This window comes from Vanellus vanellus, assembly GCF_965231255.1.
Source record: "Vanellus vanellus genome assembly, chromosome: 13".
Classification (NCBI taxonomy): domain Eukaryota; kingdom Metazoa; phylum Chordata; class Aves; order Charadriiformes; family Charadriidae; genus Vanellus; species Vanellus vanellus.
In genome coordinates this window covers 2,495,842-2,521,109 of record NC_138918.1, presented here as the reverse complement: position 1 = coordinate 2,521,109, position 25,268 = coordinate 2,495,842, and the positions used below count along the sequence as shown (strand labels likewise).

The window sequence follows — 25,268 nt, the reverse complement described above, 5'->3', positions numbered from 1 at the left end:
AAATGTGAAATGTTGTGATCAACAAATTAGAAAGACTTTCAGTCCTGACTCCACTAACAAGCAGGTACAGAGGTAACACTAGTGTTATAACGTGCAAATAATTGTGGGCAAGGTTAGAACCATATTCAGCTTCACCTTAATGGATTCTAATCGCATTTGTGAGGGATCTGGATAGGACATAATTAAAATATGGAAGCCTGGAACAAAAGCCTGTATTTCACCTTGCGATTGAAGTTGCTCATATGCAGTCAAAGAGTATTTAAACGAGGAAACATGAAGAACTATTTTAAAAGTCCTATAGCATTGTATTATTTGGACTTCCATTTTATAGCTTGAAAAAAAAAAACAACCAAAAACCAAACAAAAGAACTTCTAAATACCGCAAATGCATCACGTAACTTCTGAGGTTACCAGACACAGCAGTTAGAAGATAGGAAATGCCAGGCTGACTGATGTCTGGACTAACTTACTCTGGCCCTTCTGCATACACGATACAAAATTTTATGGTGCAGTAAAAACTCTTGTATTTATGACTCTCTGCTCACTTGCTGGGGAAGCCTGGAAGGAGTCTGGGGAATGCAGTAGATTGTTTACAACAAATACACTGTGGAAGACCAACTTAAGCTGAAAGTTTCTCGCACACTTTCTGAGCCGGTCACATAGCCACACATCGCTTCAGTTCAACTCAATAAGACTTTGACTAAGTGATATGCATGAAGAAGTGGGGACTTAAAAGGGAAAGCTTCCCACAGCTTTAAAATACACTGTCATGCCAACCACTAACATTAATTTCCTTTAATAACGCTGACCGTTGTTTGCACACAGCCTGCCCAGTAGGACAGACAATTTCTGGATAGTGGGGGGCATCATTTTTCTTGGTCACACAATGCACGAAGGAGGTTATTTTGTGCTGGAAGGAAGCTGCTGACAGAAATGTCTCTTCCTTTCATAACCGCAGCTAAATGCCCTTCCAGGAAGGGTGGAATGGAAAACAGATCTTCAGCCACCTTACTAAAGCTGTGGAAAAGAGTGTGAGGAAAAAGAGAAAACAAGAATACGCAGGTCGCCAAATATAGCAAGAGCTAGCACGACAGTGGGAAAGTCAGCACTGAAAGGTTCTTCATTTACATCTACGGTAGATTAAGACATCAGTAGTACTGTACTTCAGAATAGGTTGTGGAGATAGCAGCTTCCACTCTTTGTAATGAAGTAATTGTGTGTTTGAGGGAAGAGCTTAGTTCTATTTTAGGGTGGCTTAATATAAAACACTTGTGATCCATGGAAGGAGAGATGACAGAAATATATCCGTGTCAGATGACTGTAGCTACTCTCATGGCCAAAATCTCTTATGTAAAATGTAACTCAAGTGCACCGAATCCCTTGTTATAAAGCTGTTACATGGACTATCCCTACAGATAGCGCATTTCTCTGTTATTTCCCTGGCATTTAGCAATAAAGTAAACTAAACTACCTCATCTATACGAAGGTAAGGTATTTGTGCCAAGTCTGATCGTACTGAACAAGTGTTATCACCCGGGTCATAAGAACAAATGCCCCGGAGAAATCGCTGCCATTCAAGACACATCTTGAGAGAACCAGCTGGTTGCTTTTAGACTTGCTCAAACCCAAGCTACAGAATTAAACATTACTGAGTCAGAACCAAAGTCTGATTTTGACTGAAAACCGCTCTCCACTGCCAGCCTCTAATTTCAAGAATTCTAAAACATTCAGGACCTTACCTGCCATTAGTATTTGACATGGGTTATGCAAAAAAAAAAAAAAAAAAAAAAAAAAAGGAAGAGTGACTCACCTGGTATTTTGGGCATTGTTCTTTTGGATCGGAGAAAGAAGATGATGAGTTGATTGAACTATCCAAGGAAGAAGAGCTGTCTCCTCCAGGCTTCAGTTGGCAACATTTCCCAAAAACTCTCACCTGAGCATCGCTGCAGAGTTTCTGAAATACATACGACAACATATGTTACACACTAAGACCCACAACCCGAAATCGCTGTTTAGCAGCATTGTACTTACCTGTTTAGGTAAGATATTTAACAGCTGAAAGGCTTATGCCCCAGGAAAACAGTTAACAGAATATTTATTAGTGTCTCTTGCAGCCTGGCTGTATGAAAGTAAGCTGAGCTGTTCTACTTCCAATTAGCCAGGAGCTAACAAGTCACTCCAAGTCCATTTTCCTAAGCAGCCATTTGTCTTTGAAGCTTTACAAATGACTTTTTTAGATCCAGGATTAGGAGAAAAGATGGTACCAAAGCGCTCAAGGGAAGGATGGCAACAATAGGCTGCATCTGCCTCCACCTCACTCCCCGTGCCCACTGGGGCGGAGGTGACACTGCAGCGTGATGGGCACAGCACTCCAGAGCAACGACGCCGGCCAGATCACGACAAGGAACAGTTCATGATGTAAAGGAAAACACACTGATTAGGAATAATTAAGCAAGAACAACACCGAATTCAAGAGAGATTCATGTTACAAGGATAGAGAGATTCAAGTTACAAGGATAGGTGGAAAGAAAAGATACTATTTTTCTAGATCTCTCCCTAGCTGTGTCTAAGTCCCCCAGTCTCTTCTAAAGAGTGGAACAGGGGTAACATGTTCCTCTTGTTTTCAGTACAAGGCAATTGTGAGGCTGAAGATGGAAAAAGCTGAAAAACAGTCAGTGTTACAGAAAAGCCACAAAAAGTTTCAAAAACAATGGAGAAATGGTCCAAGAGGTGATTTCTGACAGAGATTCAGAGAGAAAACATAGCAAAAAAAGGAGTAAAGAGGGCTCAGATGGAGCTGGAACTGACATACAGGATGGGTAGGATCTCTGTCCACTCTACACACGCAGTATCATCAATCACTGGCACCAGAGATGCTCCACTACTGTTTTGTTCACTATTTATAAACATTTGCGATTTCCCCTGTGAATCTCAGTGTCCCAAGCAGAATGGACATCTGTGGTAGTTAATGTTGTTTACACTAGCATTAGGCAACCCTCTTCACCTAAAGATCTCAACATACTTTTCATATACTCATTACACTTCAAAACACTCACGTAAGGTTGACATTATTTACATTTGCTAGTGGGCAGCGCTGGAGACAGAAATAGTCTACACTGCTCAAAATGACATACTAACTCTGCCCTAAGACTTTCTTAATTAACATTTCCTACACAATCACCAAACCAGCAAGAGCAGGCTGGAAGCAACAAGGTTCAAGGGACAGATGGAAATACAGAAGTGCCGTCACACTTCATCTCTGGACTCACAGGTTCACATCACAAGCTCCCCTTCATTCAAAACCATAAGTACATCTCAATCTTTAATAGCTATGAAAAAAGGGAAATGCATAAAGAAAAGTGTGAAATACCCGAGGCACAGGGTGGGAACTTCATGACTCCGCTCAATCATCAGCAACAACTGGACAAAAAGGCGACTGCCCTTACTGCTGTGGAGGGATTTTGATGAGGGACAGGATGGGAATCCCATGTCTCTGTCCTAAATTGTGCAGGTTACTTTTTTTTTTTTTTTTTTTTGGCTAAATCTCACCCAGAGTTAGGGACAGGTGACTTTTTTTTTTTTGGCCCTAACTGTGGGCGAGATTTAGCAAAACAGCAGAAAATGTCAGGGATTATCAAGCTCCACGCAGCAGTCTGCACTGCTGCTCCCGTTAGAGAGCTGCTGCCGCAGAACGCCTTAAGGAAAAATGTGCAGACAAATCAGTAATTCTGTGGCAGAGGGGAAGGAAGCCTTCACTAGCTGCTGAGTCCTGCGCTTTACTGACATATACAGCCTCCCGTAGTAGTATCCTCTCGTTACAACATCGTGGCGAGTACGTTGAATTCATGCAATATGTAGATTTGCTAATTGCTACTATCTGCGGCTTGAGCACAGTACACAATGGCTGGAACATGTGAATGATCATCATATGACTTCAGTAGGAACTCGTGAACTAGAATTGCATTTTATCTCTGACACAAACAACAATGTCCTAGGCTAGGCAAGCATCATGTGATAAAACCACATAAAATCCACAGGGTTACAGAAGCTTTTGCAGGCGAACCGCATTTCAGCTTGCATTTTCCATCAGATGTTGAAAGTTCCTCCTAAAAAGTTACAATTATAACTCCTCCCCTCGAGACCATAAAGCCGGTAAATGCATTTCTACAGGTGAAAAAAAATTCTGCGCCTTAAAAAAACAGGTTAAGTTTGTGAATTACTCACTTTTAAATAATTTCTTCTCACTATGACTGCATTTTTCTGCACAGCAGCTTTCCCCAGACCCATTGGGGAGACTGGTATCTTGAAGTAATAGGTGTCTAATTTAAATAGCAAACCAGGAAAACGACTGTTTGGCCTTTGCAGTGGAGTTTAATGAACCAAGACTCCTGCAAGGATTCTGTAAAGGAGGTCAGGATCTTTCAGATCCCACTTTTCAGAACCTTGTGAACAGTAAATCCCTCCTAAAATGCAGATCAGTGATGAATTCTGGTGTTTGCTCTTTTACAAACTTAGTGTTTGCTTAAGTATACACTGTTGGACAATGAGATCAAGTACTTGCAATGCCCCTCTCTTCTGCAGTTTCTGACTCCAAATGTCAATGTCATTTTAGATGGTACAAATTTCACGATACCATGCATCAAAGGAGTGGGATTACTTGCATTCCAATATAATATTCCAAAGATATTCAAGCCAGGTTTCCAAAAATAAAAAGATAACCTAATTATTTAAGAACTGTACAAGGGAAAGATTCAAAGTTGTGCATTTTCTTTCCAAATAGACAAAGTTGTAACCAATCAGATCGCTAGGCAAAGTGCTGCTGGAGTCCTCCGAAATGCTCACTTTTGCTGGAGAGCAAAACATCTGCTGGAAGGATGCCGCGGGCAGCTGCCACTCCTGGCTGCCACGCTGCTCTCCCTGCTGTGGTCACACTCTTTATTCTTTTCCTGCCAGCTCGCTGCAGATACCACCCAGCTCCAAAGACTTCCTGGCAGTCACATTTCTTATATTAGAGGTCATCATTTGCTGAAAGTCTTGGAGACCTATCAGACAGTACTGAAGATAACTTAGAGTAAAACGTCTTTATAGTACAACAGGGTACAAAGTAGTTTTCTTCTACAGTTCTGCTTCTGGAATCTCTTTTCTCCACCTCTATCAGCAAAGACCTTTACCTCTTTGCCACAAGGTCTATAAATTCCTCAGTAAGTGGAAAGAACGTGCCCAGTGCTGTGCACAGGAAGAGGATTTCTGCTGGGAAAGTTTTGGTTTGGGGATAAGAAGACAGTTGAAAGGAGCCTGGTGTGTTGAACTAAATCCAGACTGTGTGCATGTGTGTTAGGGCTGTGAGTGACAGAAGGAGAGAGAAATGTCATCGTATGCTTTACTCTTTGCTACCTCTCTGAAACAGCAGGTGCTCAAATACCACTGGGGTGGCAGTGACAGAGAAATCCATACATCCAAGTAAAGCTACCATTCTTTGAGACCTCTGTACCTCATTTCTACAGCAGGTTATTCAGCAAGATGAAATATTATTCCAAAACAGATAAATTAACTCTTTTGCTTTATTAATATATATTGGTCTGAATGTGTAATTAAATGTATGCATCCGCCTAGGACACGACGGCAACTTGAATAGGCATTCATTCCTTCCCTTCAAGTGCTGCTATAAAAATCCAGGTGTCTTTTTTAAAATGCAGCCATCAAGTGCTACATTCACCCTTTACTTCCAGAGTTGTCAAGTTCCTCTATTACTCGGAAGTCAGTGAAAGAAGTAAAGGCAACCCTAGGCTCCCCCACTCCACTAGTATTCTTCCATTTCTGTTTCGAGAGAATAAGCAGAGCTAAGAAGCTGGGACTCGGTCTCTATGCATACAGCTGGCATCTTTATCTGGCTGCTCAGCCTGGCTCACTGGAAACCTGTCCACCGACAGCCAGATAGAGACCAGAGTCTCCATTTCACACAACTCACCTAAAAGCAAAAGGCTCACTATCCAATTACTAATCCCTCAAAGCAATTTGCTGTTCAACATTTATCCAGCGCTGAAGTATATTAGAACACGTGGCTAATCCTGGCTTGTTTAAAACAGCATGCCTTTTTTCTACTTTGGGATAAATATGACATTTGGAGTGAAAGAAATTGCCACAGTAGGAGATCAAATATCATATGACCTTTCAGTTAAATTATCCCAAAGAGAAAGACGACTAGGTTACATGGCAAAAGTGAACTTTTTGCTACCCAAATCCAAGTCCACTGTTGCACCTCGAGATCTCAAATTCTGCAGCCTGGACCACTCTTTATCTTTCATTTCTTAAAAAAAACAGAGCAAATCCTGCTTCTGAAACTCCTCTTCTGCCTCTGGGTCCTGGGAACAAGTCACTGCCCTTGTCTGATTCCTTTTCTTTCCCCTTCCCAACCAAACCACCCAAACTCCAGATCCCTGCTCAGCACAGTGCACAGCTCGGCTCTTGCCTTCTTTCTTCCCTCCTCTTCCTCATGGTCCCTTGACACCCCTTCTTCTTCCTCCCTGGATTCCATGCCTTGCTCTAGGCTGATCTTTAGACATAGGAAATCTTCTAGCTTCTTACACGTCCATCAGCATCTCTCTTCAGTCAAATCCCTAATGGCAAATGCTGTCTTGTCATAAGTCACCAGTGGACAACATAAAAAGGAAAACGAGCAGTTAAACGAGATCGCTAACCCTGAACTCCTTCAGCCTGCCCCGAGGAAAGCCCTGACACGCAAGGTTCCCCTTCCCGGCTTCTTCTTCGGTTTACTCCCCACCTCTCCCTCGTGGCACCATTTCTGTGGCACCCTTATCCCAGTCAATTGCCAGCCCTCGGAGGAAAATTCCTCATACTTCAGCTGGCCTTTGCACACTGACATTTACGGCGACATAACTCATGTGCCGCACAACAGCAACAGCACAGTAAAATACAACACAGCCTTCGCGTAAGGTTAGCATGAATGCGGTGTCAAGGTTGAGAAGCCAAGCACAGAGGGGTCAGGAAAGGCAGAGCCAAGGCTGAAAGCTCAGCACTGGCCAGACCACCTGCCCTCTGCACCTTGAAAAGGAAAAGGAGCTGCTTGTCATGTTTGATTTGAAATTCAAACCAGGCCTGGTATCACAGCTCTTGGAGGAGTATACCTGTGTTTACAAACAGCTCCTGGCTTGGAAATTCAGTACAACCCAATGGGGTGGATGTGTGCGGGACCTTGCGCAGCCGCGTGGCACCACACAGGGAGCAAACGGTGCTGGTGGTACGCGCGAGCGGAAAGCAGGCGGGGAGGTCTTAGAGGAAAAGGAGCAGACAGGCACAGAAACGAGTCTACTGGCAGAAATCTGTCATAGGTCATAACACTAATCACCTGCAAATCAAGTAATACAGTCTCATTAGAAAGGAGACACTTATTAGTACGAAGAACAAACTCTGAAGTAACTTTTTAGAGGAGACAGTGGATCAAACCCACGAGTTTGCCCGTAGAAGTACTTTGATACCCCAAAACCCAAGGGATGTGGATGTTTGGGTGTGGACTGAGGCTGTTCGGTAACAGCGTCAGTAATGTCTACTTCTCGTATCGCACAGTGCCCTGGTATACTCAATATGCAAATGCCTGGTCTGGTACATTTGCTCATGACCTAGTGTCACCGGGCTGGAAAGGGCAGCCGCTCTCTTCTGGGATATGCTGGCAGAACTCAGACAGGGGAGTTACCCAATTTTTGGATGTTTGTGAGGCAGCAGCCTTTCGGCTCTGCTTCGAGAGCCTGGCTGATCAATAGCTCATCCCCTGGAAAGCCAGGGAAGAACCTCTCCTGCTTAGCACCAAAAAAGGTATAGGACTCACAAAGGGGATCTCTCTGCCTCCCCCCATGCCAAGTGCCCACAGCTGCCTAAGGCAGATCTCCGCCTGGCCTCGGTGGAAACGCCTGACACAGCCTTCGGCCAACATTCCCTGTGCGGCAGCCGCCAGCCCTCCGAGTCACCAGACTGCTTCTCGGCTTTGCTCACCAAGCTTAACTCTAGCAAGACCCAGGGAAATATTTTAATGGCCATACTGCAAACTCTCAGCTGCCTTCTCTGTGTCTCTGTGCAATACCCTCCCGAAATTCTTGTTTACATAATATTTAGCTTTATTGAAGACATGAAGAGGCTGATTTAATAACCAATGAAAACACAAAATCCTTATTTGTGTTATGGTCACATTTCCCTCACGGATAATGTGAACCTAGTAATGCTTAAATAATTAGAGCCCAGCTTGGTGTGAGCACAAACTCTGCAGTTTTCATTCATCAAAAAAGTTGGAGCCTACTGTTTTATTTCTTGAAACATCTGTGTCTGGAAAAGTTTACTGTGATGCTCCTTAAATTTTATAACCATAACTTCCCTTACAGAATTCAAATGATTGAGCCATCTTCAATCTTGGTCCACCACACACAATTCTTGGCATATGTAGAGATTATGTATATAAAATAGAGCAAAGTATATCTCACCTTGCTGCAGGCATACAACTCTTAAATTATAATTGCTTTCAATTAGACAATTTTGTTACATATCTCAAAAGCAACAGAAAATGGGAACTGAAGAGCACTGCAACATAAAGCAAACTGAAACCCTCTCTGATTAGACTTCAACTGGAATACTCTGGCCACTGCTAGCCACACTTCAAATCTCTCCTTTAGCGTTATTTCTAAATCCAGAGGTATAAATCATGTTAGGAAATGGGGGGGAAGATGCAGAAAGCGTTGCCTTTTGTGGGGTGGTGAACAGATACCCTTTCAGAAGGGAGAGCGCCCAGCCCACACACATGTCTTGCTGCAAAAGGGCAAGAGTGCCTTGGAATGTGCTTAGAGCCAAGATCTGGCTTTGTATAGGCAGGGTGTGTCTGTTAATGAAAATCATGATAAAGAGCAAGAAAAATAAACAATGCAATTCCTTGAAAATGGCCAGTATGTACTGCTAACTGCACAAGCCTGCACTACGCTCGCAGCAAGCCGAGCCGAGGACTCTTCTGCACGTTTTTACCTGCATAATGTTTCTGCTATTGCAAAGTTTTGTTTTACAAGGAAAGTTTTGCCTGACATGACATTATCTGAGTGCTACAGAAGGCAGATATCATGGCAAGCAAATGTTTCAATATATTCTCTTTCAAAGTCTCCTAGTACCACAAAAAAAGAAATCTATGAAGTTACTAGAGACGAGTAGGGGGCATTTCAAACACCCTGGGAACAGTCTTCCTCCACCAGTCTCACATACTCTTTTCATAGAGATGGTGAATACAGCTATTTCCCTCCCCCTTCACCCTTAGCAAAGAAAAATAAGAGAGAGATCAATATGGAACCATATTAGCTTCATTATTAGCCCTTTATTCTGTTGCTGTTGAGCTGCCACAGTCAACGATCTTTCTGAAATAAACCAAACCGGTGAAGCTTGCAAGTTCAGTGTGCAAGTACAGATCTATCTTAAAGAGGTTTTACGCTTTCAAGAAATCAATTGAAATATGGCAAGAGGATTTATACTGTACAACACCTTTTTTATTTATGAAGTAATACTTTACAATTAATGAAGTAACAGTGATAACCATAGCCAGCAATTGGTACCAAGAAGCCACTGCTAAACATCTTGTCTTTAAAGCCTGTTTTACTGGCAAGAACACCTAGATGAGCAGGAACTTATAAAGCCATTCTAACAAGTTAAAATTAAAAAGAAAGATGCATTTTGTTCAACATTTGTGGAACTTGCTTTACTTCACCAATTCTCAAAAAGAACTAGGAAATTGGGATCTTGATTCATGGTTATAAAAGCGCTAGAGTAAGCGATGGAGAAGCCTGGCAGTCAGTGCCTGATGAGACACAAACTGACTCCCAGAGGTCAGGATACACGGATGTAGGAAGCACTCAGGACCAGGATGAGAAGCATCAGGCTGGCAGTATTCAGCAATAGCCTGGAAGAGTGTACAAAGCTGGATGAAGAATCTTCTGGCTGTACTCCAATACCTAACATGAAAACCAGGGCTTGGGGGTAATGTTATTTGGTGTACTCATGCTTACGGAACTTTGTAGGTCCTACGGGTAAAAGCAACTGGGATCGTAAATTTCAGCTCACACAGTGCTTTCTGCTCTCAAAGCTTAAAATGGTTTGTAAATGTTTTAGGGATAGTGAAAAGGAGGTTCAAAGCAGCAAAATAAGCTGTCCAACCTCACACAACCACTTACAATAGCACTGTGGCTAGAAATTAATCTTCTGGCCAGAGCCCTTAGAAGGAAGTATTCTGATCTGACTGCATCCATTATAGTTTCAACTAATAGATCACCATACAGACCATACCAAAAGGAAAAACAGGAAAAGTTTTCAAGTAACTTTGTGTGAAAAAACTGTCAGCAAAGCATAGAAACAGCAATTGGCAAAAGCTAACCAAACAGGACACAAGAGAACACAGGACTGGGAGGACCGCGTGATTAAGAATGCAGACCCCACCACGGCATAAAAGCACATCCATAAATACCAGTTTATGCCCTGCCTCAGCCCCCCAGCATTGCCTGCTGCAGCCCCAGAAAGAATCCTTCTCTCTGAAACAGCAGAAAGTAGACAAGCCCAGAAATAAAGAGATCACTATAGTATTTAAAGCTGTTAAGAGTGAAATCACTGAAGCCTGAATAATTTGCAACTTAACAGGCATTTAAATATAGCCCTGCATATAACTGACATTTAAATGTTAATGTGAATAAAACAGAACATTTGCAATTTATCAATCTTGCCATTTTAAAAAATATAGACTGTAACCATGTAAATTAGTAAAATACTCACCGACACTGAAACATCGTCTATTTTTCTTTTAGCACTAGAGTCAAATAAGACATTCCGTCCTCTTCTTTCGCAGTCCTGATACACAATCAGTCGGATCTGACTTGGGTCAAACTCCGGCAAAGGCCAGCTTTAATTAAAAAATAAAAGAGCAGAGGGATCAATTACCACAACTCTTTATTACACTGTTCTTTCTCCATTATCTGTATATACAACTTTATTAAAACACAAAGTCAAGCAAATGCAATGCTATTTCATCAAACCCTTTGATCCTGTAGCCAGAAATATGCGTTTTGTTTTTTCTTTCCCATACACTTGCCAAATTACACTGGCATAAACAGCACCAATCCACTACAGCCGTATACAATGATGTGCACAGCATTACTAGCTCTTGTGCTCTGTCTTGTGATATTTAATGTTTTCTTCAAGTTCCAGCTTTTTGAAATCAAAGTCATAGAAGAACTCAGCTTTTGTGTTTAAAGACACAAAAAAAGAGCCCCTCGTCATTGCAAGCACTAGCTTGAAAGCGTTCACAAATCAAACGCAAAAAGAAAAAAGATATATTCACACTGGCCTCTCCCTTAAGTAATGAAGTTGTCCATTTGCAGTCATGGGTTTTCAGCCTCACGGGATGGCAAAGCACTGAACCCCACAGCTGGAAAAACACAAAGTACCTTTCCTATCCTTTTTCAGGTTTCACAAACATGGTAGTAACACACATGTATAGAACTAACTGCAGCATTATAAACTACAACATTCATACTAATAGCGATGCTTTGATGCTGGGGAAGAGAGCCACGTGTAGCTTGGTCCTGACTATATACTCAGGTCCTCGCTACATTCAGACTCAGAAATAATCTCCACTTAAGCCACTATGATTCAAGGCCATGCTGCTGCACGGGTCAGCAAAACACACGCAGCAGTCCTCCTCTAGCACACCTATTCCCAAACTGATTTTGCAGTCAATAACAAGGAAAGGAGCTTTCCTGAGCCTCTGCCTTCCCTGGTGCCACTGCCTTCAGAGGTGCTCTGCAAAGGGAGAACTTGCAGGGCTCAGGCTTGAATACCATTGCATAATCTTGCCTTTAAGGCTGCTTTGTAGCCATCATCTTAAATCTCCATTTTAAAAAGCCAGCCCTCACTTTAAAGCCCAGCAAGCATTGTTGCTCATGAGCTTGGGAATCCATTTTCACTGATACCTTCTCAGTTCTTGGAAGATAGGAAACAAGACGCCTGCTCTATCCATGAAACCAACAGGAATCATCTTTCAGCTAGTTACAAGCCATTTCCTAGATCAAGTGAAATTCTATCTTCCTTATCCTTGGCTTTTAGACAAACAGCATTAGCATGAAACCCCAAGAAGTGAGAAATGAGGCCCTGTAACTTTCCAGCTGTTAATGAAGGATACAGGCTCCCAGTTTACCATAAGGAACCGTATGCTTATTTCAGAAAAAAAAAAAAAAAAGACACCAGCAAGTGATAATATGGATTAAAGTAAACCTAGCATGCTAGACTCCAATATTATGGTAAAATTTTCCTGCTAGACTCCAATACTATGGTAAAACTTTCCTCTCTTCTGTCTCTCTCATTCACCAGCCAAAAGGTTTCCTTCTCTGTGAGCACGCTTTATGTGACCAGTACACTAATGACAATTTGTAACCCAACTTCTCTAACAGGTCACAGCAGAGAATCAATTTGATCACCAAAGCCATCGTTGCCTACCAGAGTTTTTAAGACTGTCCAATACAGATTCACAGGCTTTACAACTAGTGTCGTCCCAGCAGGGTGAAACTAAGCACCAAGACATACAGTTACTCGGTCTCTTGAGAGAGGAAATCCATTTCCTAATCTGCTCAGCCCCACCATTTAGCAACAGGAGAGAAAAACAGAAGCGGCAGAGAAGATAGTGTGCAACAAATGTCAAAAGCAACTTATTACAAGACAAAAGCTTGAGCAACTTGAAACTGAGGTAACTTGATGTCTATGTTTGGGGGCAAAGAGCCGCGTGCCCTCTCTGTTTGGGCACCTAAAGCCAAGCATCGTCCACAGAGGGACATGCCCACAAGAAGGGCAGGCTGCAAGCTAGCTGAGCAATTCCTGTACCAGAAACCAAGCGCAGCCACAAACTCAGAGCAGAGCTTACATTTACCGGGGGCTCTTCTAATGACCCCCACCTTGCATTTCAGAAAATGTAAGAAAACAAAATCCACAGAATCATAGATTAATTCTATGATCTCCTTATATTTCAGTGACATCAATGGAAGTCTGGAAACTCATTTTGTTTCCAGATAGGCCGCTCTGGTTCCTATAAAGAAACAGTGTGTGACAATAACAACGAATTGCTTGCCAAAAAGGTGCTATCGCTTGCTCCACCCTTGCAACGCATTTGAATTTCCTTCACACTCAGACAAAAGCGTGTCTTCCATTACCTAGTACTTTTGATATTTGACTTTGAAATTACTGGCAAAGAAGGGCAGTAGCTGTTCCAGATCTTAGGAAAGTCTACTTATAAAAAGCTCCAAGAGCAGATTACACACTAAGAGGAGAGAAAGCTAAATATAAAACCCTTGCTGTACTCGGAAACATATTTGATCAAGGTAACAAGAGCTTGTTTACTTCTCAGCTTCTTCACATGACATTTTAACTTTCTCTAGACAAGCATTTAGTAGATATTATCCATCATAATTTGTGATAATTCCAAATAAGCGCTATCTCTGTTACATAATAGAGTCCTTCAGCACATTTCAGCCTTGCAAAAACATTCCCTGGCAATAGCGGACCACTTCCCAAACCAGAAGAAACTTTTAAGAGAGCTGGGGGAAAGTTCATTTAGACAGACAGTAAACAGAGGCAGACTGGCACCTCCGACTCACCCCCCCACCTCCCAGCGAGGCACATTCCTCTAGAGGAAGCGGGATACGGAGTAGCTTTACTGTTGTTGTTAGCAGTTTTAAAGTACCGTTAAGCTTGATATCTGGATAGATTATCCCAGAAACGTACAAATTCCTGTGTGCAAGACACAGGGCACGTTCTCAAAACAAATGTAACAGGGCAATATCCAGTGCTGCTCTTCAGCCGGATGAAAACTGACCTAGATCTTCTGAATATAATTAGTTCTGTTTATAAATGGAAACTAACTTTGACATTTAACTGATGTTTCGTTGAGATTCTTATAGGAAAACCAGGAGACGTAGAATCAAATGTTCTAGCAATGTTAATGAAAGGTGAGTCTCCATCTCCCACGCTGTTCTGGAAATGACAGTTCTCTTAATGAGGACTTTCTCCTGTGTGACCTATCTACCACTCCTTGATCTTTTCTTGAAACTGATTATATTTAAAGAAACAAAAACAAAAGCAAACCTAGAACAAACAAACAAACATAAAAACCACCATCAAGAAAACCCCAATGGTCTTTTCACCAGTGGAAGCGTTTGCGACTTGCCACACAGTTAGTGCTGTGAGTTCACACATTTAGCAAGAGAAGAGATAGTGAAAACCAAATTATTTCTGAGCAGGACACCAGTCCTGTGGAGACTTCCACTATACAAACAGTAATTCCTCTAGAAGGAGATGTTCAGAAATACCTATACGAATAGAATGGGGTAGAAATCATTGATGTATAAATGCTGAGGGGGATACTTCAGAAACAAATCTCATAAAAAACAGATCTCACAGAGTGGTTGAGGTTGGAAGGAACCTCTGGAGGTCATCTGGTCCAACCCCCCTGCACGATGCTAATGCAGGTAGAAAACACAAAGCTAAAGGAATTATTTGGGACAGAAAGGCAAACTTCCACATGAATGATGATGAAATTATTAGAAAGTAATAATGAAATCAAAGCCTGAAAAATGATTTTTTAATTCATGTTCACGCTTAAGGCCTACTACTATTGTGCAGCTCTTCTCGCTCTTTCACTCATTTTGTTTTCCTGCCCTTTTTACATTCGCCACCAGGAGTATTATTTGTAGTTTACATTTACAGACCCATTACATGCTTCCTGACATCTCTACTGTGAGTTGCATGGCAATCTAGATCTCCAAATTCTCTCCAAGGAGGGATTTTCTCATGTATCTAACTCCTGAAGAGGCAACTGAATGGCTTTCATTTGGTATTATTACACTCCGTGCAAGTTTTAATAGATGAAATGACAGACACAGAAATCCTTTGTTATCACTCCAATTAAAATACAATATTTTCCCCTGTAATTGAAAGTGAGTACATTCCTTCCTCCTTGTTTCCACTACAGCACTAACAGCACTTCTTCATTACATCCAGGGTTTAGTTTAATACTGTTTTTCCTCCTGCCTGAGACTTTACTTTTAAAACAATTTCACACTAACATGGCTTAGGTATTATCTAATTACTTTTTAAATAATTAACACAGATATTTTACAAGTCTTAAAGAAAAGCAATTGAAGCAAACTGATCAAGGTATTAAGCAGTTCAGAACTGTAATCCAATTTGCTAAAAAGTGCAGTTGCTCAAAACCAGAATATGACTAACTATTGAAAAAGTAAGTTGAAACTATCAGTCAAACTATTGTTTTCCTACATCATGTTACCCACAGTTACAAAAACTGCCTGGTGGTGAATCACTTCCAACTATTTTTAAATGCATCTACGCAAATGATATTTATAGTTTATGCTAGCTTATCTGTTCTGCATGGTTTTCATGTTAGCACCTTTTTAAAAGGCTGGCAGAAACAGCCAGGGCAGAGCAGACGGCAGGTCCACCTTGGCCCATGCCCTCCTCATACGGCTCCGCATGGAAGGAATTGTCTTGCTTTACACTCCTGTTAATATGAGCATGAGAACAGAGGTATAGGGCTTCCCAGGGCTTATCTCCAACTCCTGCAGATGATCTTCTTCGTGTCCTATTGTTACGGTGGTGCTTCAACCCAGCTAACTTCTACACAAGCGCTGAACAGAAAGACTGTCCCTCTCTTGAAGAACTTACATTATAAATATGAGATTCTTCCACTTGGTGCACTGGGATACTTCAGATGGAGATTATCTCCATGTTTCACAGAGACGTACACTCACGTCAAAGCACACCCACCTGTACACATAAACCCAGCGGTATTTAGGATCCTGCTTTGGTATAGGGAAGGTGAACAGAAGCAGAAGGCAAATGGTCCTTGCCTAGTCCAATCATCTTATCATTCACCTCTCACCCCTGACTGAGACGCTTTTTCCAACAAGGGACTCCCTTCTGCCCAAATTCCTCTGCACATTTCTATTATCTGTTACTGGATTTTCTTCTTTTGGCTTTGAAAAGATACAACAAAAGTTGAGTATATAGGACACAAGAGGAGGGTATTCTATGCGTTTTAATACCTTCTTACTGCAATTCAACAATTTGCTTGTAATTTGACAGTTATTGTACAAGGACAGCTGTATAGGCCTTTCTGAAAGAGCACAACTAATTTGGAAGCAATGAGAACAGCCATGTATGGCATGCTAACGCTGCTTCCAGCTTTGGAAGAACATCCATTAGCAGAACTTTTTTAGAGGCATGGGCAGGTTAGTTATTTTTTAATAATAACACCTGAAGTGCCAAAGAACTTTATCAAGATTCCTGTGATAAGGCTGATCCAGACTGCATCACTGATTTGCAAAGTTGGCGTTTTCAGTGAGAGAATCTATTTAAACGCTGGTGACAGTGGCAGGGGGGTTGGACCTCGATGATCTTCAAGGTCCTTTCCAACCTAAACCATTCTGTGATTCTATGATTCTATGATGACATAACATGACCATAAGGCTGTGAGGAGGAAGAAGCTCCCTGAAGTAGAGAAACCACGCGGCCTATACTTAGAAAAAATTTTGCAAGATAATTGTCTTTACAAGAGTTGAGGTCACTTCAGGGTTGTGCGACACTTGTGGTGAACGCCTGCTGATTCTGCAGAGAAAACTGGCGTTTGTGACTTGACCAAGCTCATGGAGGGAGCCCGTGACGATCAACTGGAAAGGTGTTCACCCAGCACTTTGGGTGACACTGCCCTCCATCAATTTGACCTCAGTTAGGATTTCGCAAAAGTCAAAGGACCTGTACTCTGGGTAGCTTGGAAGAACTGGTGGACCATCTCAGGGACAACCACTCACGATGGGTGACTGCTTGTAGCAGTTACATTTTTAAGGTTCACCACAAGGAAATAATGTTTCTTTTTTAAAAAAATCCAAGCCGCCCCTTTTTCATTTCTTGAAGAAGGGCGACAGGTCCACAGGCACTGCAGCACCGTAGAGGTCAGCTCCATGCTACATCTATAAATCTGCCTCATTCAGTTACCAGCTTAGCAATCCTCACCTTGAATAGCTGCACTACTTGAGCTCCAGGAAACTTCTGCTGCTTATACTAAGCACATATTGTACACTAGGCACATTTTCAGTCAGCCAGATATTTCACACTCAGTATAATAAACTTGGACCTAAACTTCAATTGGCTTCCAAGGTCCTTGGCTCTGTCCAACTCTTTAACTGTATATGAAGCTGACTTTAGTTTGTTTTCATTTTTTTCTCCCTTCTACCGAGTCACTTGGCTCTCATTAAGGTAGCTAATTTATACTCTAAAACCCAATACATGAGCCAGATGCCTTTCCACAAGCAAAAAGAGATAATATATACAAGTTAGGTTCGGTCTAGTCAACACATTAATCATAATCTGGAGTGTGATATTGAAAATAAGTAAATTGGAAGGTTTTGTTAAAGACGCGGAGCATATTGAGTAACTTTGCAATTCACACAGCTTCAGAATTTGCAATTAGTATTAGTAATTTCATATAATATTTTTGGGACTACTTCACGTAAGTCCTTTCAAAAAGTACCTGTTCAGCTTTTAGCTGATTTAAGCACATATATGCATGCATATATATGCACATGCATGCACACACACAAACTCTGTGCTCTTTTGAAATACCTGTTTTAATAAAAAAAAAAACACACACAAACAAGACACAGTTCCTTTCAGTTAAATTCACTAGCACTGAACACAATGTTTTACATTATTCAAGTAGACTGCACTTCCCTTTGCAAAATTATAACAGAACCTATTCAGGGAAAAAAAAAAAATACACTAGTGCCATTTAACATAAGACTGTAAGAATCATAAAAAAAAAAAAAAAAAAAAAATCACTAAAAGCTTCCTGTTTCTAGATGAGAGATACTTTCATCACAGTGAAAATATTAAGCTTTCAAATAATTAAAATAATCTCAAGAACTGTGCCGTGACCGTACCTGGGAAGCATCTTTGTCCCCCGAGCAGTTCCACTTTTCAAAATCCCTATAAACTCCTGTTGTGCCCGGCTGCCAACTCAGGTTAATAATAGCAATGAGCCATATTCATCCAAAACCACAAGACTGTCAGGTGACATATCAAGAGGTCTGAATTTAACTCAAACAAAAGACTCTCCATGCTGCAATGCAAAAGGCTTAATCCTAGCAACAGGATCACAAAAACCACCTTAAAGAAAGCAGTTCGCTGAAGCGCAATATAGGCGTTTGCACCAGGCTGCGTTTGCACTGCCCTGGAGTTTCATAACCCAAATCCTGCCCCTCCATTCTGTTGCACAGCCCGGGATTTCTCCTCCAGTAAATATCGCCCGTCTTCCCCGCTCCCGTGTCTCTTCCAGTGTATTGCTGCAGAGGAGATCAATCTAATTCATCGGGAAGCTAAGTGCTGCTTTGGCAGCCGCCGGAGCGTACATGTCAGTCCCATCTATCCTCCTCCTCTAGCGAACGTGATCGGAGTTGAGTCTCATGACCCAAGTCCCCTGGCAACTGTGGCTGCCGTCCTGCACCTCCACGAGCCGCGACCGCCGGGAATTCAGCCTGCTCGGACAAGAAGGGTGGGGGGGAGTGGGGGGGTGAAGCAAGGCGGCCTCCTTCCAGACTGCACCCCCAGCCCTTACATTCCTGGAAGCGACGGGATGCTTGTGCTGGAGCCCGGGAGCGCGGAGGCAGAGGGGTGGAAAAGCCAGCGCTGACAGCCATCATGTGACCCAGCTGTCAGCGCGTGCCACCTGGAGCCGCCATCCGCCGCCACCAATCCCAGCGCCCACCCCTGCGCACCATTTCGCCATCGAAATAAAGGCCGTTAAATGTTTAACTGTACGGGGTCTCGCTTGCATGCGTGCCGGAAAGGGGGCAGAGGTGCCTACGGGTCCCGATGCTTGCCGCCTGCCTTTGCGTCGCCGGTTCGCAGCTCTTGGGCGTGTTTGCAGGCTGAGTAAAACCAGCTCTGCTCCGGGTATCGCCGCAGCACCCACTCCCCCTCCCCATCGGCTCCTATAAGAACAAAGAAAGCACTGTATGCCCTGTGAGGGCTCATTAATATTACAAGTGAAGCATCAGGAACATGCAAGACAACTGGATGGCAGTATGTAGGGTTTTTTTAGGGGGAGAAAAAAAAAATAATAAAGATGTGAAATAATGCCCACAAAGAAATCCTGACCAACCTGATAGCTGTAAACAAGGTTTCAGGGTTGCTCTTGTGGTAACCGTGGCCATGCTAGGAAGGCTGCCCGGTACATCACAAAAGCAAAGAGGTTGCTATTTAAAGAACTTTTTTCTCTAAATTGTGGGGGAGGAGCGAGAGAGATGGACAGGGAAGCGAAGAGGGAACCAGGCATCCAAAAAAGCAGTGCACACATTAAAAGCCATCAAGTATTGTCACAGGCATATGTGAGGCTAATCATTCATACTATTAATTTTGTATTATCTTTGGACAAAGCTCAAGAAACACACGAAGGCAGGAGACTGTAGCATCATAGCTACTACATCAGTTTTTTTCAGTGTCTGAAATCCTGCAGGTTTTGCCAGTATTTCAAAAACAAAGGCAGCAAAAATCCATTTATCATCAGGATCTCCTGTATCCCACAACACAAAGTTTAGGGCTATCAACGATCCCCCTGCATCACAGGGTGGGTGAGCTGATGGACCTGTTCATGGGCTCTGGTCCCAAGACCCAATAATCCCAGCACGCCTGGATGATTGTCTTGCCACGCAGGATGGATACCACCAGAGAACACCGAGCTCCCTCTTCTGCTACACATCTGCTGGATTAAGTTCAGGGAGAAATCCTTAATCTACTGACACAACAGCAGTTTTGCTGCTGACTTATAGGAAGGTAATACTTTTATGTTTGGTGCTGGGCAAGCGTTTTGACACAAACACAGTAAAACTAAGAGATAGATAACTTACTTGCTTCCAAATCCAAACCCACTGTCTTTTGTGACCCTGAACATTTTAGAGGAAATTTCTCATTTAGAAATGAAGAGTTGAGGTCCTGACCCCACACAGACATATGTTATAGACTTACCTCTTCGTAAGTGACTAGTTCCAGGGAATTCAATGGAATTACTCACATGAACAAAATCGGGCATGTGCTGTTTACAGGACCCATGCCTTAAAACCAAATTTTGCCTTTAAAGCTTAAAATGCCAAGCCTTGGGAGTTGTAAGCAATAACATTTGACCTCTCCCACCTTCCTGATCTAGTGAAAGGAATGTGCTGTCCACAGTAACTTTCTTTACCTGTGTGGCAAATACATCGCTCTCTAAAGGTTACTGATGTCAAAAGTGACCTTTTTTTCTTAGACATGCAATGGTGAGAAGTTCAGTGCAATGTATTATGTAAACATTTATTTTCAGGAGTAACATCTAAGGTTTCCATTTTACCTCAGGGTAACCTGATGCGTATTAAAGACAAGTGCTTTGAAAGCAGACCTAGCCTCCATCCAACAACTGACCAGGAAAACCATTGGAAGGAATTTCTCTTCAAATAGAGACGGTCTCAAAGTGTATGGAGAATACATAGTGCTGTAGCCAGATCAGTGAATATTTATTGCTTGAGGAAGGACTTCAGATACTCAATGTCGGTTCAAACACACTGTCACCATTCCCATAGCCAAGAAAACAGTCGGGCCTCTTTAAGATTAAACACGCACCATCCTGTTCTCTAGGTGTATATCCAGGCACAGTGAACATCCTATTTACTGACCTGGAACAGAGGAAGTAAGTTTTCAAAAACAATGTCTGTTTCTAAATTTCTGAGGACAGTTCTAGTCACACAAGTATGTACCTATGGTATTTTAAACCTGGGTCCAAGCCTGCACCCAAATCCAAACCTGTGGCTGCCAACTGCAGATGCAAAGCAGATCTCAGAGGAGGTTCAGGCTCTGCAGAGATAGGGAACGCAAGGTGGCTGTGCAGAACTGTCACCCACCCCGCTCAACCGACAGCAGCTCGCAGCGCAGAGGGCACAGCACAGCCCCTCAGCCACTCCTCCTTGCTGCTTATCTGTGCTGTTTCTAGTGGGGGGAAATAAAAATAAAACCCACAACGGGCCATTAGTTAGTAAAAAAGCTATAATTACAATATTGGTTGTATCCCAGAAACAGTAACTTATTTTCACTTATGCTGTGAAAGCTTTATGAGGTTTGCAATAGGCCTACAGCATCTATAGTTGAGAGGTATCTCCAGAAAGGCAGCTTGCTTCACCCTCCCCCCCCCAAAAAAGTCCCTCATTTACTACCTAGGCAGTATTTGGGTTTGGCAGATAATATGATACTCTCCATCTCTTTGAAAGGGTGCGGGCTGGAGTGGGTTTTTGTGTGTGTGTGTGTGTGTAAATTTGAACTCAGAAAACAAAGCTGGCAATATTATCCAGCTTCAGAAAAACACTTAACAAGTTCAAAAAATAGTGTGATCAAAATCTCCTGCCTTAGCTCATCACCTTCCAGAGATGTCCTGGGAGGGCATGTCAGTCTCCACGCACATCCACCCGACTGCAGATGGGAAAGATGTGGGTGACAGTGTCCAGCCACATCAAACAGCCAAGAGGATGAAGTACATCCCACCCATGGGGTTCTGTGCAGACCCCGATGCCGGACTGGGGCTGTGGCGCATTTTTAAACATACATAAGCCCAAAAAAATCCTCAAAACAAAAGAGCACCGGAGAGAGTTACTTTATTTTATCCAAAGGCATTTCTGAAAACATTTGGAATTACTGGAAAGGATCACATGCACCTTTTGGGTATAAATCATCTGATTTTAAACTGAGGAGACAAGTTTGCTCTAACCACAAACTAAAAACGTAATGAAATGATTCATTTTTGTTCTCTGCTGCCTTAACAAGTTTTTTCAGTCCTTCTCCTGAAAGAAGGCTTCCCTCACACATGTTGTGAACACACACAACAAAGAGCCAGTATGCTTACTGGCCAAGAAATGTTTATTGCTTAGTAATGCACAAAGGTAGGAGCTGGGAGCCACACTAGACAAAAAGAGAGAAAACCAATTAGGATTTTATTTGAAATCTGACTAGAAATACTTGGATACCGTTTCTCTACAAAAGACTCGCCTTAGTAGAATTACCAATGAGCTAGACTTTTAAAAAAAATGTGCTTTCTGTGCGTTTTTATATCCCTGCAAAAAAAAAAAATCCACCGAATTCCTCACTGCTGGAGAGGAAGAGTGGACATTATTAAAGCATAAACCCCCCATATTCAACTGGAGCACATACACATACCTGCACGCACCATAGACACGCACGCACAAACATAAGCCCAGCCAAAGGTCAGCAAGAGCCAAAACGATGAGAAAGATCACTGCAAGCAGTATGCAGGTTTTTCATACTTAGGCCCCATTTTCTTTAAAGGAAACCAGATTTTTAAATACTGAAAAAAAGTGCTTCTCATATGCAGTACCAAAAAAAAAAAAAAAAAGTCAACAGAGAACCAAAGTTTATAAACTCTCAATATGCAGGATTCTCACTAGCAGCAAGAGGAGGTCTCATGACTGGAATAAACTGTCTCTACAGGCAGTGTAAAGGAGCATCAGCATAAATACGAATCTGCCTGGGAGCATTCCTGGAGGGTGCAACATGAAACATTACCTTTCTTTTAAGAACATGGATGCTGAGACCTCAGCAGATTGACTGTCCTCTGTCCTTTCACTGTTGTAATCTTTCAAGTCATGATAAAAGATGCTTAAAATAAAAATAACTGTCAAAGTAAAAATCTGATGCATGGTTAAGCTACTGGAACATTGGTGTTTGTTTTGTATCACATTTCCAATTGCAATCTACTATAAATAAGACACCGAACAAACCTCCGTAATACCAACTGGTACTGCAAGACAACAGGGCATTTTCCCCCTGCCAAACAGTTATTTTATTGTGCATTCTCGGGTCTGCAGAGCAGAATAATCTTTTGCTGTAGCTTTAAAAATAAACTGTAAATAGTTCATTGTTGTGTGTGTTTAATGAAAAGTTGGGAAGAAAAATGTTCCAATGCAAATTGCTTCTGCTGCATATAAACAGCTGGTGGAAATAAAGAATTTTCAAAAGTCACACAGAATTATCTAGTGTAACAAGAGGAGGGTTGTGGGGGGAAGTCTTTTCCCCCCCCTTCATGTTGTGTAATTCTGAAGATGTCTAGAAAGAGTCTTCAATCCCTAAATCCACACACAAAACTAACTTCTGTTTTCCATCCCCTCTTCTAAATATGAATGACAATATGACACCCAGTAACATGCAGCATCTATTTTTGCCTGACACGTGAGAGCTTACAGTAGACAATAAAGCAAACTTTGCCTGTGAAAACCAGCATCTGTGTTATACCTGAGCTTCCACTGTTGAAAATTATTAATATGACAAAAAAAGTGTTTCACAGTGCTAGACAGAACAAAAACAAGCTCACAGGCTTAGATGTATCAACTACAAAGTTCATTGCTTAGGTAACTTAATGGTGAATTGCTGCTTTATATTTTGGAGATCGTGGATATTAACAGATGATACAATAAAGAGCAAAGAAGATATATTAGTCAAGGTTGACTGGAAGAACTCTTGCCATGAAAATGAAGACATCTTAGAGGAATCACTATAGCTCCAGTAGTAGTATCAATTCTAATATTAATAATAAACCCTTCAATGACTCCTGATGTAACACAAGTACGTTGGTTGAAGAACCCTGACATTTTCATTTTTTAATAGACAAACATTCAAGTCCTTGTATTTATCTTCAGCTTACAGAGTCTTTAAGGCTTTTATTTTCATACTCTTCCCAGCAACTGTAAGGACTATGCTGGTTTTCCCTTCTTCGTTTTACACAAGTGAAAATTGAGATTCTCAATACATTACTTAAGAAGATATTAAAAAAAAAAGCCACAAGGTGCATAAACAAATTGCTAGTGCACTCTTGCTACGCCTGACATGCCATGTGATTTCTGCACCAACACTGAGTAAACACATCTAAATAAGCATTTTTTTTATCAGATAGACATATCAAGAAATAAATAACTTTTAAAGGCTAAAAGACTAGAATGTAAACAGCTGCATTTTTTTCGTGTCATGCCTTTTAACCCGTGAGCTGTGCAGCTGTGCGGGGCTGGGCGATGCTGTGCCCAGGGTCCCAGGAGGGGCAGCGGGTGACCCTGCTTTCTCCTGGGCTGAGCACAGCCCCGAACCCCCCCCCGGCCTTGCAGCAGGCAGGCCAGGATGACCCCTGGTGGATATCTTCAGCCTGGAGATACAGCACCATGCAGCACCCAAACCACCGCTACCTCTGCTGCCAGGGCATGAGGGCAATCAAAGCGCCCGCTGCAGACCCGCTGCACAGCTACCTGGGAGCCCACCGCCCGCTCAGGGTGGAGGTAGCCATCTGCTCAGGCTGATTAAAACATCCTGCAATACTTGTTTCGCGAGTTTTATAAGGGGAAAAAATATTGCCTTGGTGGTGAAAGTCATAACAGCGCGAGCAGGCAGCGCGGGGATTTGAGCATTCCTTGGCTGTAGGCCACGGCCGTGTAATTGATTAAGGTGGCTGCACTTGTGACTGAGTGATAATTGAGAGCCCAATAAATCTCCACACAAGTATTTGCCACTCAGCGATGGAAAGCAATTGTTATGGACCCTTCGTAATGTAATTACAACTAATACAAAAATATCAAGAATCCCCCCAGACCACTCTGAAGAGCTTACTGTACTTCCTTGCCCAACATTTACATGTTCAGTTAAATTACTAGGAATGTCAAATGCACAAGGACTACAACTTCAGGCTTTCAACTAAGTCATCCCCTGCACAAACTCAAATAATTCCGATTTCTCAAGATTCTGTCCAGTAATTTCAAGTCTTCTCTTTTCCCGACCCCAGGTTTCATTTATCTGCACAGACAGCAGTGCTTTAGCCGAGGTTTACATGATCTTTTTCCCCTTGGACAAAAAGAAAAAAAAAAAAAAAGAAAAAGCAAAGCTGCAGCTGTTCAGGGTTCCTTGGAGAAGGAGGAAGACAGATGTAAGTAGTTGTTCTCCAAAGATTCACAATGATCAGTGCCTGAGCTGCATTTTACTCTGTCCCTCATGTGACTGTTTAATTAGGTGTTGATTCACTCAGTCATGAGACACAAGGAAACAGGGCTGCAAGCCCTAACGTCAAAGAAAAAGTAATGCCTGTTCTGCCAGTTTCTGTATTAGCACAG

General features: G+C 42.2%; 1 protein-coding gene across 1 annotated transcript in view; it reads right to left on the bottom strand.

Moving 5' to 3' along the window:
- FNIP1 (folliculin interacting protein 1) overlaps positions 1 to 25,268 on the bottom strand; it is a 67,838-nt gene that overhangs the window by 25,969 nt on the left and 16,601 nt on the right. Inside the window, exons 2-3 of the mRNA XM_082489937.1 lie at positions 10,804 to 10,930; positions 1,811 to 1,954 (exon numbers count right to left, since the gene is read on the bottom strand). Of these exons, the coding sequence (XP_082346063.1) occupies positions 1,811 to 1,954; positions 10,804 to 10,930 (271 nt within the window). The remainder of the gene's footprint in view (positions 1 to 1,810; positions 1,955 to 10,803; positions 10,931 to 25,268) is intronic.